This window comes from Centroberyx gerrardi, chromosome 4 (assembly GCF_048128805.1).
Source record: "Centroberyx gerrardi isolate f3 chromosome 4, fCenGer3.hap1.cur.20231027, whole genome shotgun sequence".
Lineage (NCBI taxonomy): Eukaryota > Metazoa > Chordata > Actinopteri > Beryciformes > Berycidae > Centroberyx > Centroberyx gerrardi.
In genome coordinates this window covers 1,227,440-1,243,782 of record NC_136000.1, presented here as the reverse complement: position 1 = coordinate 1,243,782, position 16,343 = coordinate 1,227,440, and the positions used below count along the sequence as shown (strand labels likewise).

Below are 16,343 nucleotides of genomic sequence, written 5' to 3'. Positions count from 1 at the left end.
CATAAAAAAACCTCTCTCAACAAACCAGTCACCACTTTCCTGAAACCTGCAGTAAGTGAGTTCAACAAAATTAGATTTTTTTTCCCCCTCAGACATTTTCCCTTCCTGGCATCACTTCATTTTACAGTACAGTCTGTACCTGATATGTAGATAATTATGTGGGAAGAATAAGTAATTGTTGGTAATTATTTTGTCAAGTTGTGAAAGTAATTAATCTGTGTATTATGGAGGGGAAGCTGTGTGGTAACAAGCTGTAATACCAGGTACTTTACTGTTACTGACATGGATGAATGAAGACCCATAAATAACAGTTATTAACCAGGTAACACTGTTTAAAGCTCCATATTCTCCACTCAGAGTTTTATTTTGTGTCTTTCTGTCCATTCAAAGCTGTGTGTGTGGTGTCATGAACCAAAAACACTCTCAATCCATTTCTCCACGTTCATTTTCCAGCATCTCTCTGAGCCTTACCAAGAACAGGCCGTTTCTGTCTCCGTGTCTTTAAGGCTCATTAATATTAACGACCCTCTGTTCCGATTGGACAATGACAACCGCTCGACCGCTTTGAAAAAAACACTTTGTTAGTCTATTATTTCTTACAGAAATGATAATGAGCGAACCTTTGTGACGCCACAAAGTTACGGAAGTCCAAACGGCTCGTTTAGAGGCTCGCTTTTCTAATATGGATTGTGTGGATTTAGTTTTGATACTTTCACCATGTTTAGATACACATCCAACTGCTTTATCATCACAGAGGAGAGGGAGTCCTGCTTTTTAACAACACTGCTCACTTACCAAATACAATGCACCGCACCTTTAATGTTAGTACATTAGTCAGCACATTAACTACCTGGGATTTTTTTTTTTTTTAAATTGACAAAGTAATTACTAGCAATTATTTCTTCTCACCACATAATTACCTACTGTAGCTCTATCAGGTTCAGTTCATCTGTAAATGCAGATTCTATGGTAGAAGTTAATAACTAATAACTCACTTTGGCCCTCCAACATGAAACCAGGCTAGGAAAACTAGTTTTTCCACACGCTGAAAGAGCAAAACACAAAATCTCTCTGTAAATATTAACATTTATTTAAGTATACAATTTAGTATTCTCATTGCCCCCCCCGCCCCCAACCTTGTTCACAGGTTCGATGTCAGTATCACGGTTTCTTAATGCAGCATGAAGCCTCTGGAGGAGGAAAAACTCAGACGACGGTTAAAACGAGCATCACTGTTTCTGTACACGCTTCAGGAGGAGAGGAGGAGGAGAAGAAGAAGAGGAGGAGAAGAAGAAGAGGAGGAGGAGAAGGAGAAGGAGAAGAAGAAGATCACAGGCAAATCGCCAAACCCACAAGCTTCTCGCAAATGCCAGTTTTGGTTCATTATTTGCTTTTGCTTTTTTCAGCAATTTAGGCATTTACAGTCGCGTTGCATAAAATCATGGTTCGTTAACCAAAAGGGAGAAGATGCTTTGATGTTTGTTGGTGATGAAATATTCTAAGAAACAGAGCGGAGAACGATCCCATCTGTTCCTCCTGCGGGGAGTAACGGAGCGACCGGAGACCAGGAGCCACGACGAAACCAAACACACCCGGACAAAACTCCCATCGGTTCAGTGAGTATTCGCAGTGTTTCTCTGTAGTGCTTCTGAAGCCGAAGACGCTTTCTAACGGTATCCCACAATGCCTCTGGGAAACATGCGGTCAGTCGCGTTTCATAACGAGGCAAAAAGTCACGTTAACGCAAATCCTCGAGCTTTTAAAACGTCCGACCGACAGCGTATCCGTCCCCAGGTCAGACACGGAGTTGCCACTTGCTTTCACACACACACACACACACACACACACACACGCAAAACTGAACTATCGTGGAGAGTTCAAACGGTGTGCAAATGCGTTTCGGCCTCGAACGCGGCCCGAGCCTCGCTGACATCTCAGGAAAAATAACGTCGCTAAACTAGAAGTGAATCAGAAGCCGGGAGACGGAGAGACGCTCGATATGAAAATATGTTTTCTCACATTAAAGCAGCCGCCAACACAAAGAGGATCCGGCCCGTTTTGTCGCTCCCTTTCCGCTTTCTCACACAACGAACGAAAACATTCAAAATAAACACAGATAAAAAATATTTCCCATGGAGCATTGCACACGGTTAACTGTTACTACCAGAGCCTCCTGTTCCCAGAAGCCTCTCTGAGCCGCCGCTCGCCGGGCGGAGCTCTAATAAGCAGCGCCGGGCGGGTTAAGCTAGTCGTCTTTGATTTTTAATAATTGCTAATAATTAACGGCAGCGGCTGCGTCTGACAGCTGAAGAGCTTTCTGTGACCGGAGGCCCGGCAGGTGAGGAGACGTGACCAACTTTACAGATTAAATGAATGAGGTATTGCACAGATTAATAATAATAATAATAATAATAATAAAAAAAAAAAAAAAACGGAAAGCAAAAAGGCAACAATAAATATACAGCAAATTCATACAACATTTATATTACAATTTTAGTCAGGTTCTGGAAGATTTTTAGAAGATATTTTAGTGTCAGTCGGGGGAGGCGGGGTCGAGGAGCGGCTAGTCGTCCCATTCGTCGTCGTCCTCGAAATCCTCCTCGTCTTCGTCGTCCTCGTCTTCGTCTGGAAAAGACAAAAGAGTTCAGCAGGAAGGTTCTGGAAGTCTGGAGGATCGAGCCGGCCGGTCTGAGAGGCGAAGGCTCAGACCGGATCAGTTTGATCCATCATCCACAGAAATAACTGATGATGACTGAGCGCCCCCTTGTGTTGACTTTAAATCATTATTTCAGTAAAACTCCCACTGACGCAGTTCAAGATGACACCACATATTGTTCAATTTGATCGTTAAATTGATAAACTGGATCGATCAAATTCTTAACGGCAATTAATCGATCATTGATTAATCGTTTACAACGCTGGTTCACACTGTTTTCAAACTGCCAGCAGCTTCTCTCACATGAAACATATAACCTGTAATAATCTGTAATAATCTGTAATAATCTGTAATAATCTGTAATAATCTGTAATAATCTGTAATAATCTGTAACGTGAGGCAGAGTCTCACCTGAGGAGTGGATGGCTTTGCTCCTCTTCTGCATCACCTCCATCAGAGCGCCGACGATCCCCGCTGAGGGGGCCGGGGTGGGGGGGCCGGACTCCGGGAGGTCCGACACCTGCAGGCAGAACCAGGTCCAGATATAGTTCAGTTATACAGGACAGAACCGAGTCCAGTTCATTTTACAGAACAGAACCGAGTCCAGTTCAGTTATATAGAGTCCAGTTCATTTATAAGTCCAGTTCATTTATAAGTCCAGTTCATTTATACAGAACAGAACCGAGTCCAGTTCATTTATAGTCCAGTTCGTTTATAAAGAACAGAACCGAGTCCAGTTCGTTTATAGAGAACAGAACCGAGTCCAGTTCATTTATAGTCCAGTTCGTTTATAAAGAACAGAATCGAGTCCAGTTCGTTTATAGAGAACAGAATCGAGTCCAGTTCGTTTATAGAGAACAGAATCGAGTCCAGTTCAGTTATAAAGAACAGAACCAAGTCCAGCTCAGAGTTTCTCAGAGCAGCAACAAGAAAGAAGCAGCAGCCAAAAATGTGTGAACAAGAGGCATTTGAGCTTCCTGATCAACATGATATATTAAACATAACCTGTTATGCTAATGAGGCCCTTAATTAAGCTAATTAATGCATTCATTACCAAATTCCTGAGGGGAAATTAAGTGGTTTCAGCAGCAGATTTCTGAATACAACAAAGAAAAATGGGATGGGGAAAGTAGAAATATATGTATGAAAAGAATGAACATTTCTGAATGACAGCCTGTGAGCAGAGATAACAGCAGCAGAAGAAGAATATGAACGATAAAAAATCGTCCAGTTGTCCACAGCTCTTATTCCAGCGTTCCCACTGCCGCCCTGATGGAACATTTTCCATAACTTCCATGATCTAAACATTTTCTTCTTTCTTGGTTTGTTCATGTTGTTTTCCAGTCTGGTTTCTCTAGACTTGGGCCCATAATATCGCAATATTTTGCGAATATCTGAATTTGAGAATCAGCTAAAAGCCTAAAATGTAAAATGTACACATATGAAGGTAAAGTGCGGGTCGCAGCCGACTCACGGTCTTGAGCTGGATTCCCTGTCGGATCTGGTCCAGCAGCGCGTCGCGTCCCGTGTTGGAGGCCGGCGCCCGGTGGTTCTGCTCCACCTTCTTCAGCTGCGCCCCGCCCCGGATCTGCTCCAGCAGGGCCGACTTCCCGCCCGGCGAGCGGGGCGAGTCTCCGCCCCCCGGACCGTCCAGCTCCGGAGGGGGAGGGGGGCCGGGCGGGGGGGGAGGAGGAGGGGGAGGAGGCGGAGCGGGAGCGGCGCCGCAGTGCTGAGCCGCGGGGGGAGGAGGAGGGGGCGGGGCCGGGGGGGAGACGGAGGAGTGCGAGGGAGGAGGCGGCGGAGGCGGAGGCTGCTGGTGGTGGTGGTGGGGGGGGGTGGTGGCCTCCTCTGGTGGGAGGGGGCGGGGGAGGGGGGGCGCCCAGCGTGCCCGGCCTGGTGGGAGGAGGGGGAGGGGGGGCGGAGCTGGGGGCTCGGGAGGGAGGGGGGGGAGGAGGGGCTCCCCGGCCCCCTCTGGACGGGGGAGGAGGGGGGGGAGGGGCCGAGCTGTGGGGGGGCGGAGGAGGGGGAGGGGGGCCGCCGCGAGAAGGAGGGGGAGGGGGGGCTGGGGGGGAGAGAATGGATTTTATTAATAAGAGATTTTAGCATCTTTACATCGTTAGTTTCAGAAGACGAACTTTCACAAAATAAACAAACTGATAAACAAATTCAGGTCAGTCAGACAGTCAGTCAGTCAGTCAGACAGTCAGACAGTCAGACAGACAGACAGACAGTCAGTCAGTCAGTCAGACAGTCAGTCAGACAGTTAGACAGTCAGACAGTTAGACAGTCAGACAGTCAGTCAGACAGTCAGACAGTCAGTCAGACAGTCAGACAGACAGACAGTCAGTCAGACAGTCAGACAGTCAGTCAGTCAGTCAGTCAGACTGTCAGACTGTCAGTCAGACAGTCAGTCAGACAGACAGACAGTATAATTCAGACTGAGCTCGCTGCAGTCCGGCTGTCAGTCCGGCCCCAGCTCTCATGGTTTAACCCGTGCAGGTAAGAAACCTGTTACCAGGTTAGAACCTGGTAACAGGTTAGAAACCTGGTAACAGGTTAGAACCTGGTAACAGGTTAGAGACCTGGTAACAGGTTAGAGACCTGGTAACAGGTTAGAGACCTGGTAACTGGTTAGAGACCTGGTAACAGGTTAGAGACCTGGTAACTGGTTAGAACCTGGTAACAGGTTAGAGACCTGGTAACAGGTTAGAGACCTGGTAACTGGTTAGAACCTGGTAACAGGTTAGAGACCTGGGAACAGGTTAGAGACCTGGTAACAGGTTAGAGACCTGGGAACAGGTTAGAGACCTGGTAACAGGTTAGGACCTGGTAACAGGTTAGAGACCTGGTAACAGGTTAGAGACCTGGTAACAGGTTAGAAACCTGGTAACAGGTTAGTTAGTTAGTATGAATAAAACATTTCCAGCTGCTCAGGCTGCTGTTCCCACACATAAAAATATTTCATCTCAACACCTCAGATCTCCTGTCGAGGACAAACGGCAGGAGGAATAAATGGCAGCTGAAGATGTAGTCCTGTATGAGAAGACCTGAACCATGTGAGGGTTTTTATGTCTGAGTCTGTTTTTCCATAAAACACATCAGACCGCTCCATCAGACGCTTTAAATCCCCAAATTATCAAGCCAGTGATGTTTTGATGCTACACACCTTCAGCTGTCATCTTTTTTCCTTGTTATTATTCTCATCATCGTCATCAAACACGGCAAAAACAAACCAGGACACAAGTGAGTGACAGCTGTCAATCATCCTGAGTGACAGGTCCAGACGGCAGGTTGGACCGACAGATGGTTTCTTCCCTCCGGCCTTTCATCAGAAACTGGATTTGCTCCAGTCTGATGTGATGGACATGATGCAGTTTGATTGATTACATATTTATTGTAGAACTGATCAATACTACATAGGCTTGGGCCGATATTCGAAAATATCGAATATCACGATATTTCATGAATATCACTATTTCTGCAGTATCGAATATCAAAATCCTGTATTTTGAATAATTATTATAATAATAATATAATAATAATAATTATTATCCTTGAATAATTATTATCATTATTATTAGAAATTTAATGTAATTTAGAAGAAAAAATATCCCAAATAAAAACAAAAACTGATAATTTAGCATATGATATTTCAGCAGGACGGCATCGTGATATTAAATTAAAATTTAATTCTGGGGGAAAACACAAATACATTAAACTTTTTGGGCTTGAAAATGATCAAATTTAAATATATTGAATATCGGCACAAAATATGAGCCATCAGCAGCTTCCATCCAAAAACTTTGGTATCGGCCTTCAAAAACCCTTATCGGTCGAACCAGAGAGACAGGCAGAGAGACAGTTAGAGAGACAGTTAGAGAGACAGTTAGAGAGACAGGCAGAGAGACAGGTAGAGAGACAGGTAGAGAGACAGGCAGAGAGACAGTTAGAGAGACAGTTAGAGAGACAGTTAGAGAGACAGGCAGAGAGACAGGTAGAGAGACAGGTAGAGAGACAGGCAGAGAGACAGGCAGAGAGACAGTTAGAGAGACAGGCAGAGAGACAGTTAGAGAGACAGGCAGAGAGACAGTTAGAGAGACAGGCAGAGAGACAGTTAGAGAGACAGTTAGAGAGACAGGCAGAGAGACAGGCAGAGAGACAGTTAGAGAGACAGGCAGAGAGACAGGTAGAGAGACAGTTAGAGAGACAGGCAGAGAGACAGTTAGAGAGACAGGCAGAGAGACAGGTAGAGAGACAGGTAGAGAGACAGGCAGAGAGACAGGCAGAGAGACAGGCAGAGAGACAGTTAGAGAGACAGGCAGAGAGACAGGTAGAGAGACAGGTAGAGAGACAGGCAGAGAGACAGGCAGAGAGACAGGCAGAGAGACAGTTAGAGAGACAGGCAGAGAGACAGGCAGAGAGACAGGCAGAGAGACAGGTAGAGAGACAGGCAGAGAGACAGGCAGAGAGACAGGCAGAGAGACAGTTAGAGAGACAGAGAGACAGGTAGAGAGACAGGCAGAGAGACAGAGAGACAGGTAGAGAGACAGGCAGAGAGACAGTTAGAGAGACAGAGAGACAGGCAGAGAGACAGGTAGAGAGACAGGCAGAGAGACAGGTCCACTCAGGCAGACAGTCAGTCTGGATAGTTACCCACAAACCACCTGGGCGGCTCTGGAGGAGAAAACAACATCTGTGACTCCACATGAAACACGTCAGCCTGTCTCACTCTGACAGCCTGGGACTGAACTGACTTCTGGATCAGAGTGAATGTGGATCAGACCGGTTCAGACCGGATCAGCCCGGTTCAGACCGGATCAGAGTGAATGTGGATCAGTCCGGTTCAGACCGGATCAGAGTGAATGTGGATCAGTCCGGTTCAGACCGGATCAGAGCGGACTGACATGACCAGACTGTCTGTACAGGTAACAGGAGTCTCTCCGATCTCACGATGTCTGTAGATAATGTCTGTAACCATAGTAACGTTTACTCCAGTCCAATATGGCGGCTACCATCGCCTGTGTTTTCAGTTTACTGGGAACCAGTGACACCAGTAATGAGAGGCATCAATTTATCCATAAAATCTTAATAAACCGCCGACAGCGGCGTCATTTTCTCTTTTAACCACAACATTTGGTTCGGTGTTTCCTGTTAGAACCCGTCTGCTCCAGACCTGAAGAACCCTGCTGCTCCGCCTGTAGAGTCCGCTTCCTGGTCCGAGCTTCATATAAACTAGATTCAGGTCGAGTGGTGAGGTGTACATCAACCAGGGAGAGTGTGTGTGCGTGTGTGTGCGTGTGTGTGTCTGTGTGTGTGTGTGTGTGTGTGTGTGTGTGTGTGTGGGGTCCGGGGAGCTCACCTTGCCTCCGCAGCTCGTTCTTCACAGCCTCCACTCCTCCCTTCTTCTCGATGAAGTCGTAGATGACCTTGGACGTCTCCTTGTCCTTCAGCTGGGCCTCGGAGATGCCGCACATGTCGAACAGGTTCTTCAGCTCCGGGTCCAGGTTGTTCAGCTGGGGGGGGGGGGGAATATAAATATATAAATATAAAGTAATATAGATAGAGTTGGGTTCTGTTAGCCAGTTCCATTTTGGAAGTTGGTAAAATACCCTGATTCGTTCAGCTCAGTCTTTTTCAGTCAGTTTTTTGCCCCGCGACAGCAGCAGCTGTATGGATGGTACTCTCTGTCTCTCTGTCTGTCTCTCTGTCTGTCTCTCTGTCTGTCTCTCTGTCTGTCTGTCTCTCTGTCTGTCTCTCTGTCTGTCTGTCTCTCTGTCTCTCTCTCTGTCTGTCTGTCTGTCTCTCTGTCTCTCTCTCTGTCTGTCTGTCTGTCGGTCTGTCTCTCTGTCTGTCTCTCTGTCTGTCTGTCTCTCTGTTCTCCACTTGGGCCTCGTGGGCCACGGGGAGTCAGACTGCAGACTCTCCAGAGGGAAAACCGAGTTTGATTCCCGGCAGAGACACTTCCACAAAACTCAACATCGCAGCTGTTAGACTCTCAGTCTTGTTTTTCTCTCCTCTCTCTTCTACAACTGCCGTCTGCAGCTGATGATGTAATACGAGTTTCTCGTTCAAAACTCTGTAGCTGCAGACCGCTACATACAGCAGACGCAATCAGAACCTTCGGCCCCGCCCACAATCCGTCAGAACAGGCGCGGACGCTCTGTGAAGCGGAGAGCGGGTCGTCACACGGCGGCAGCAGCATGTGAGCGACTGCTGCAAAACACCCAGCACCCAGTCTGCAGCCAGTCTGCAGCCAGTCTGCAGCCAGTCTGCAGCCAGTCTGCAGCCAGTCTGCACCCAGTCTGCAGCCAGTCTGCACCCAGTCTGCACCCAGTCTGCACCCAGTCTGCACCCAGTCTGCACCCAGTCTGCACCCAGTCTGCAGCCAGTCTGCAGCCAGTCTGCAGCCAGTCTGCACCCAGTCTGCACCCAGTCTGCAGCCAGTCTGCAGCCAGTCTGCACCCAGTCTGCACCCAGTCTGCAGCCAGTCTGCAGCCAGTCTGCAGCCAGTCTGCACCCAGTCTGCACCCAGTCTGCACCCAGTCTGCAGCCAGTCTGCACCCAGTCTGCGTGCACCCAGTCTGCAGCCAGTCTGCACCCAGTCTGCAGCCAGTCTGCACCCAGTCTGCACCCAGTCTGCACCCAGTCTGCAGCCAGTCTGCACCCAGTCTGCCCCCAGTCTGCACCCAGTCTGCCCCCAGTCTGCAGCCAGTCTGCACCCAGTCTGCCCCCAGTCTGCACCCAGTCTGCCCCCAGTCTGCACCCAGTCTGCACCCAGTCTGCACCCAGTCTGCAGCCAGTCTGCAGCCAGTCTGCAGCCAGTCTGCACCCAGTCTGCAGCCAGTCTGCACCCAGTCTGCACCCAGTCTGCACCCAGTCTGCAGCCAGTCTGCAGCCAGTCTGCAGCCAGTCTGCACCCAGTCTGCACCCAGTCTGCACCCAGTCTGCACCCAGTCTGCAGCCAGTCTGCACCCAGTCTGCGTGCACCCAGTCTGCAGCCAGTCTGCACCCAGTCTGCAGCCAGTCTGCACCCAGTCTGCACCCAGTCTGCACCCAGTCTGCAGCCAGTCTGCACCCAGTCTGCCCCCAGTCTGCACCCAGTCTGCCCCCAGTCTGCAGCCAGTCTGCACCCAGTCTGCCCCCAGTCTGCACCCAGTCTGCCCCCAGTCTGCACCCAGTCTGCACCCAGTCTGCACCCAGTCTGCAGCCAGTCTGCACCCAGTCTGCACCCAGTCTGCACCCAGTCTGCACCCAGTCTGCAGCCAGTCTGCAGCCAGTCTGCAGCCAGTCTGCACCCAGTCTGCAGCCAGTCTGCAGCCAGTCTGCACCCAGTCTGCACCCAGTCTGCAGCCAGTCTGCACCCAGTCTGCACCCAGTCTGCACCCAGTCTGCACCCAGTCTGCACCCAGTCTGCAGCCGCGCAGCGTGAAGCTTCACACTGAGGGAGAAGAAAAACAACTGATGCAACCGACGCAAAGTCAGTGTTTCAACACTGACAGAGCGTATAGAGAAGAGAACGAGTCACACAAGGCAGAGAGAGAGAGAGTGAGAGAGAGAGAGAGAGAGAGAGAGAGAGAGAGAGAGAGAGAGAGAGAGAGAGAGAGAGAGAGAGACAGGACAGAGAGAGAGAGAGAGAGAGAGAGAGAGAGAGACACAGGACAGAGAGAGAGAGAGAGAGAGAGAGAGAGAGAGAGACAGGACAGAGAGAGAGAGAGAGAGAGAGAGAGCGCCTCGGCAACAAACACGCCTGGAAGCGTGTGAGGAGCGTGAGCAGACTCCTGAGAGAGAAACACGGCAGAGATGACAACAGAGAAACTCTCAGATTTATTGCGTTGGACGACCGGTTGCTTTCTGTCGTCAATCACAGAGTCTGGAGGCCCGGAGGCTCCCAGGGGCCCGCTGGCTGCCGGGCTGACAGACAGCAGGACTCGCATCCACCGACAACTGTCTGTCATTTCTTGAAAGATTAATTCTTTTAGATTGTTTGAAAGACGTAACCGTCGTGAGTTTCACTGCTGATATCTGACAAGACAAGAGCGACTGTAAAATACAATCTTCATATTAAAGAAAGGAGGAGAAGCGTTCCTGGGAAACATGAAATATAAAATCCATGTAGAGAGTAGAAAGTGTCTTTAGTAATGGGATTTACAATAAAATAAAAAAGAACAAGGGGACCAATTTCCTTCATGACTCCATGTTTAGGTTATTTTAGAAATATTAGATGCGATACTGGGCAATGATGATTAATTAAAGCATTTTAATTTGAAAATGAAGAGTGCCTTGGTGCTCGTTTTTGGGATGAACTAATGTGTAATGTGGTCTGTCTTCATGCTCTGAGGCTTCAGTCTACAGCTGATCACAGTGCCAGTGTGTCACCTAGTGGCCACCGACTGCAAATACAACTGAAGCTGCCTGCAACCCGGCAACCTGTAAACCAAGCCTCTCAGCTGGTGTTAGATCCATGACATCACTCTGCACCAGGTTGGTCTGTCCAACCGCCTTCCCGTACATACTAATATCTGTTGTTTACATCATGCCGCATTGCATTCTGGGCCGTTCTGGTCTGCAGCTGACATGCGGGATGTGTGTGTGTGTGTGATGGCTGGGCATGCGAGGTCAGTCGACTACACGGACAATTAAGTCTCTGAGAACAGAAAGCAATCAGCTGAGCTCGTTAAGGTTCTCATCAGACCGCTGAGTTCGTTAGAGACAAGCTGAGTCGCGTGCGTCAGCGCTCTGGTTGCTAGGAGAAACCGTTCAGCGCTTTGACATCTTTCATTTCAAAATCACACACTGAAGACTCTCCGGACCTAAAGGAGAACAGCGGTGTCGTTTAGAGCTGCAGCCCATTTCCTTCTGTCTGTCTAGTTTACATTTCCCCCGGTCATTCTGCAACGCATGCTGTATGTAAAGAGATGTTTAATATTTACTTGTTTTACATCGTTTTTAAAATCCAAACTTTAAGTGTCAAACCTAGCTTGAACTGAACTGCTGTCCTGCTGAATAAAAAGCCGACTCAGCTTTTTACCCCCAGGCGGTTAGATTACTGAACAGTAGCACTTTACAACTCATAGTGATTATTATTTGTGGGATTTCTTATTTATTGTTTTTGTTTTTTTTATTTATTCTTATTTATATATAGTTTTTAAGGGCTGAGATAGAGCCAGGGCAAATGCATTGCATTGCATTTGAATGTACATTGTACTTTTTAAATGTATGTAACAATAAACTTGAACTGAACTCAATGAAATGAGGAGAAAACAGAAAGTCTGGCTTCATGTTTCCTGTGATGGATTCTCTCTCTCTGTGGAAGTTTGTTTTTCATACCGGAGAAGAATGAATGAAGGAGGAGAACGAGTGCTGAGATCTGAACTGTGCTGACTGTGCAGAACCAGACCAGACCAGAAGAAAAATAAATCCAAGTCGCTCTTCTCTTCAGATTTCAGGCTACAAAGCAACGCAAAGTCTTTCATTTTCAATGGAAGCTCCAAACTCCAGAGAGTAAAACGCAGCAGCTACAAACTGAAGTTCATCTGCTTCAACTGTTTTCCACTCTGATGATGCTGTGAAGCGCGAACCAATCAGAGCAGAGGGAAGGCAGGGCAGGCCAGTTACATGTACTTTATTATTACTGTCTGGAATGTTGGAAAAGTCTGTATGTTTGTAATTTATGTTTGTATGTCTGTGGTCTGCCTGTCCTATCATGTACGTGAATTATTTCAATTAACGAGAACGATTATTTGCCAAATAAAATTAAAACAAGACAAAAACAAAGCTATGACAGTTTGACATCATTAGTTGCCGCAGCAACGTGACGACAACATGAACCGTCAACGACCAGCCGGCAACACTCGTCCGCTCCGCTGCCGACAGCGTGGCTCGGTACAACAGACTGTTTGGTATCTTTTCATCTTCTAATCTGAACGCACCGTAACAGTCTGAGGAAGGCCAACGTGTCGGAGCAACTTTTAACCTGTAACACCCTGCAGCAGCCACTACAGCTGAAGCTCTTTAAAGCTCCATATTCTCCTGTCCAGAGTTTTATTTTGTGTCTTTCTGTCCATTCAGAGCTGTGTGTGTGGTGTCATGAACCAAAAACACTCTCAATCCATTTCTCCACGTTCATTTTCCAGCATCTCTCTGAGCCTTACCAAGAACAGGCCGTTTCTGTCTCCGTGTCTTTAAGGCTCATTAATATTCACGACCCTCCGTTCCGATCGGCTAACCGTTTCGAGAGCGAAACGTGAGACGCCGCGGCCCGGCGGCTACAGGTAGGGAAAACTCTCCGGTAATAAACGATGACGACCGCTCGACCGCTTTGAAAAAAACACTTTGTTAGTCTATTATTTCTTACAGAAATGATAATGAGCGAACCTTTGTGACGCCACAAAGTTACGGAAGTCCAAACGGCTCGTTTAGAGGCTCGCTTTTCTAATATGGATTGTGTGGATTTAGTTTTGATGCTTTCACCATGTTTAGATACACATCCAACTCCTTTATCATCACAGAGGAGAGGGGAGTCCTGCTTTACACCATATGGGACCTGTAACTTTTTTTTTTTAAGAGAAGAGTCCCTTGGATTTGTTTCTCTTTTTTGTATTTATTTAATTTGCACAGTGAACCAATCATTCTACAAGACAGGAAACAAACATGAAGGAAAGCGTGCGGGTGAGATAAAAAAAAAACCCTAGAGGCTTTTGAGGGGATCTCACCTAAACAAGACAGACAAAAGAAAGTAATAATAAAACAATTTGCATCATTCTCTTCACTGCTCTTCAAGTCAATATGACAGTTGTGAGTGTTTGGATCGACTCTAACAAGCAGCCTCCTCTCTCTGTACTCTGTGTTGATGCTGGAAGTTATGAGCAGGAAGCAACAAGAGGCTATTGTGAGGCTCCATCATGCAGCGACACACAGGTCACTATTGTGCTGCAGTGGTTCGCCCATGACTCTGTGTGTGTGTGTGTGTGTGTGTGCGTGTGAGTGAAGGGGGTACTCACATCGAAACCTGTGTTTGGATCCCAGCCCACATGTCCGATGTGCCTGAAGAAGACGGGACAGACGGGGTGAGGTCATACATGTGTCTATTCACACACACACACACACACACAGACTTGTTTGCATGCACACGTGGGCGACCACATGTGAGCACAGCCGTGTGTGAACCCACTCACTCTACAAGCACGCACACACACACACACACACACACACACATCACTCAGGAGCACAGTCGGGTCTTTCAGGCTGTCAGACAGAGCGCAGCATGTTTTCTGCTGCAGAGCGGACCAGACTGAGATATCAGGCCGATACTGGCCTTTTATTAGATATTAGATATCGTCCACCTCTGATATGATATGAAGAAAGACCTGATATGACATTTGACTGTTCAATAATGTTTTATCTAAATTAATTCTACATTTAAAAGGAAGTACTTGCTCCCAGAGACTCCCATGATGGTCTAAATGCTTTTTCAGAGGTTGTTTCACTCACTGGAAGTTGCTGGGCGTGCCGATGTCGGCCTTGGTCAGCTTCTTCTTCTTGCCTTTGGTCTTCTTGTCCTTCCTGTTCAGGCCTCCGTGGCTCAGCATGTTGTTGATGTGGTACGGCTGCTGCTGCTGCTGCTGCGGCTGCGGCGGCGGCGGCGGCGGCTGGTGGCCGTGGGAGTTGTGGAACCGCATGTTGTTGATCTCTGGGTTCTTGATGTCGACCGTGGCCATGGGCAGAGCCGGACCTGAGGGAGAGGAGGAACGCTTCTGTCAGCCATGGTGACTGATGATGTCATAAGATATTGGCTGATAATATGCCTATTCAATAATAATTTAATTCAAGACTCATTCAAGAATGGCCCATGAAGACCCGTCTCTGCAGGGTTCACCTGGACCCCACCTGCACTGACCGATCTCCTTCCCCTTCTACTCTTTAAAACAAAACAAATGCTTCTTATTCCTACTGAAGTCTTAGCTGATGAAGACTGTGATGTACAGTCAGTCTGACTACTGCTGACAAAATGTACTTACTGTAAGTCGCTTTGGACAAAACCGTCTGCTAAATGACATAATGTAAGGTTGGATGTTAACTAGTCAACACAGATGTTGTTCACGAGTTGACATGTTGGATGTTGTTAACGAATTGACGTTGGATGTAACCGAGTTGACATGTTGGATGTTAACTAATCGACATGTTGGATGCTGTTAACTAGTTTGGATGTTGTTAAGTAGTCGACATGTTGGATGTTGTTAACTAGTCGACATGTTGGATGTTGTTAACTAGTCGACATGTTGGATGTTGTTAACTAATCGACATGTTGGATGTTGTTAACTAGTTTGGATGTTGTTAAGTAGTCGACATGTTGGATGTTGTTAACTAGTCGGCATGTTGGGTGTTGTTAACTAGTCGACATGTTGGATGTTGTTAACTAGTCGACATGTTGGATGTTAACTAATCGACATGTTGGATGTTGTTATCTAGTTTGGATGTTGTTAACTAGTCGACATGTTGGATATTGTTAATGAGTTGACATGTTGGATATTGTTAATGAGTTGACATGTTGGATGTTAACTAGTCAACATGTTGGATATTGTTAATGAGTTGACATGTTGGATGTTAACTAATCGACATGTTGGATGTTGTTAACTAGTCAACATGTTGGATGTTGTTATCTAGTTTGGATGTTGTTAACTAGTCGACATGTTGGATATTGTTAATGAGTTGACATGTTGGATGTTAACTAATCGACATGTAGGATGTTGTTAACTAGTCGACATGTTGGATGATGTTAACTAGTCGACATGTTGGATGATGTTAATGAGTTGACATGTTGGATGTTAACTAATCGACATGTTGGATGTTGTTAAGTAGTCGACATGTTGGATGTTGTTAACTAGTCGACATGTTGGATGTTGTTAACTAGTCGACATGTAGGATGTTGTTAACTAGTCGACATGTTGGATATTGTTAATGAGTTGACATGTTGGATGTTAACTAATCGACATGTTGGATGTTGTTAACTAGTCGACATGTTGGATGTTGTTATCTAGTTTGGATGTTGTTAACTAGTCGACATGTTGGATGTTGTTATCTAGTTTGGATGTTGTTAACTAGTCGACATGTTGGATATTGTTAATGAGTTGACATGTTGGATATTGTTAATGAGTTGACATGTTGGATGTTAACTAATCGACATGTTGGATGTTGTTAACTAGTCGACATGTTGGATGATGTTAACTAGTCGACATGTTGGATGTTGTTAATGAGTTGACATGTTGGATGTTAACTAATCGACATGTTGGATGTTGTTAACTAGTCGACATGTTGGATGATGTTAACTAGTCGACATGTTGGATGTTGTTAACTAGTCGACATGTAGGATGTTGTTAACTAGTCGACATGTTGGATGTTGTTAACTAGTCGACATGTAGGATGTTGTTAACTAGTCGACATGTTGGATGTTGTTAACTAGTCGACATGTAGGATGTTGTTAACTAGTCGACATGTTGGATGTTGTTAACTAGTCGACATGTTGGATGTTGTTATCTAGTTTGGATGTTGTTAACTAGTCGACATGTTGGATGTTGTTAACTAGTCGACATGTTGGATGTTGTTAACTAGTCAACATGTAGGATGTTGTTAACTAGTCGACATGTTGAATGTTGTTATCTAGTTTGGATGTTGTTAACTAGTCGACATG

General features: G+C 46.6%; 1 protein-coding gene across 1 annotated transcript in view; it reads right to left on the bottom strand.

Annotated features, from left to right (window-relative positions):
• Positions 1-1,066: 1,066 nt before the first annotated feature.
• wasla (WASP like actin nucleation promoting factor a) overlaps positions 1,067-16,343 on the bottom strand; it is a 28,206-nt gene continuing 12,929 nt past the window's right edge. The window contains 7 exon segments of the mRNA XM_071907791.2: positions 1,067-2,625; positions 3,068-3,176; positions 4,131-4,485; positions 4,487-4,718; positions 8,016-8,169; positions 13,657-13,699; positions 14,147-14,387. Coding sequence (XP_071763892.2) covers positions 2,564-2,625; positions 3,068-3,176; positions 4,131-4,485; positions 4,487-4,718; positions 8,016-8,169; positions 13,657-13,699; positions 14,147-14,387 — 1,196 coding nt within the window. The 3' untranslated portion in view covers positions 1,067-2,563.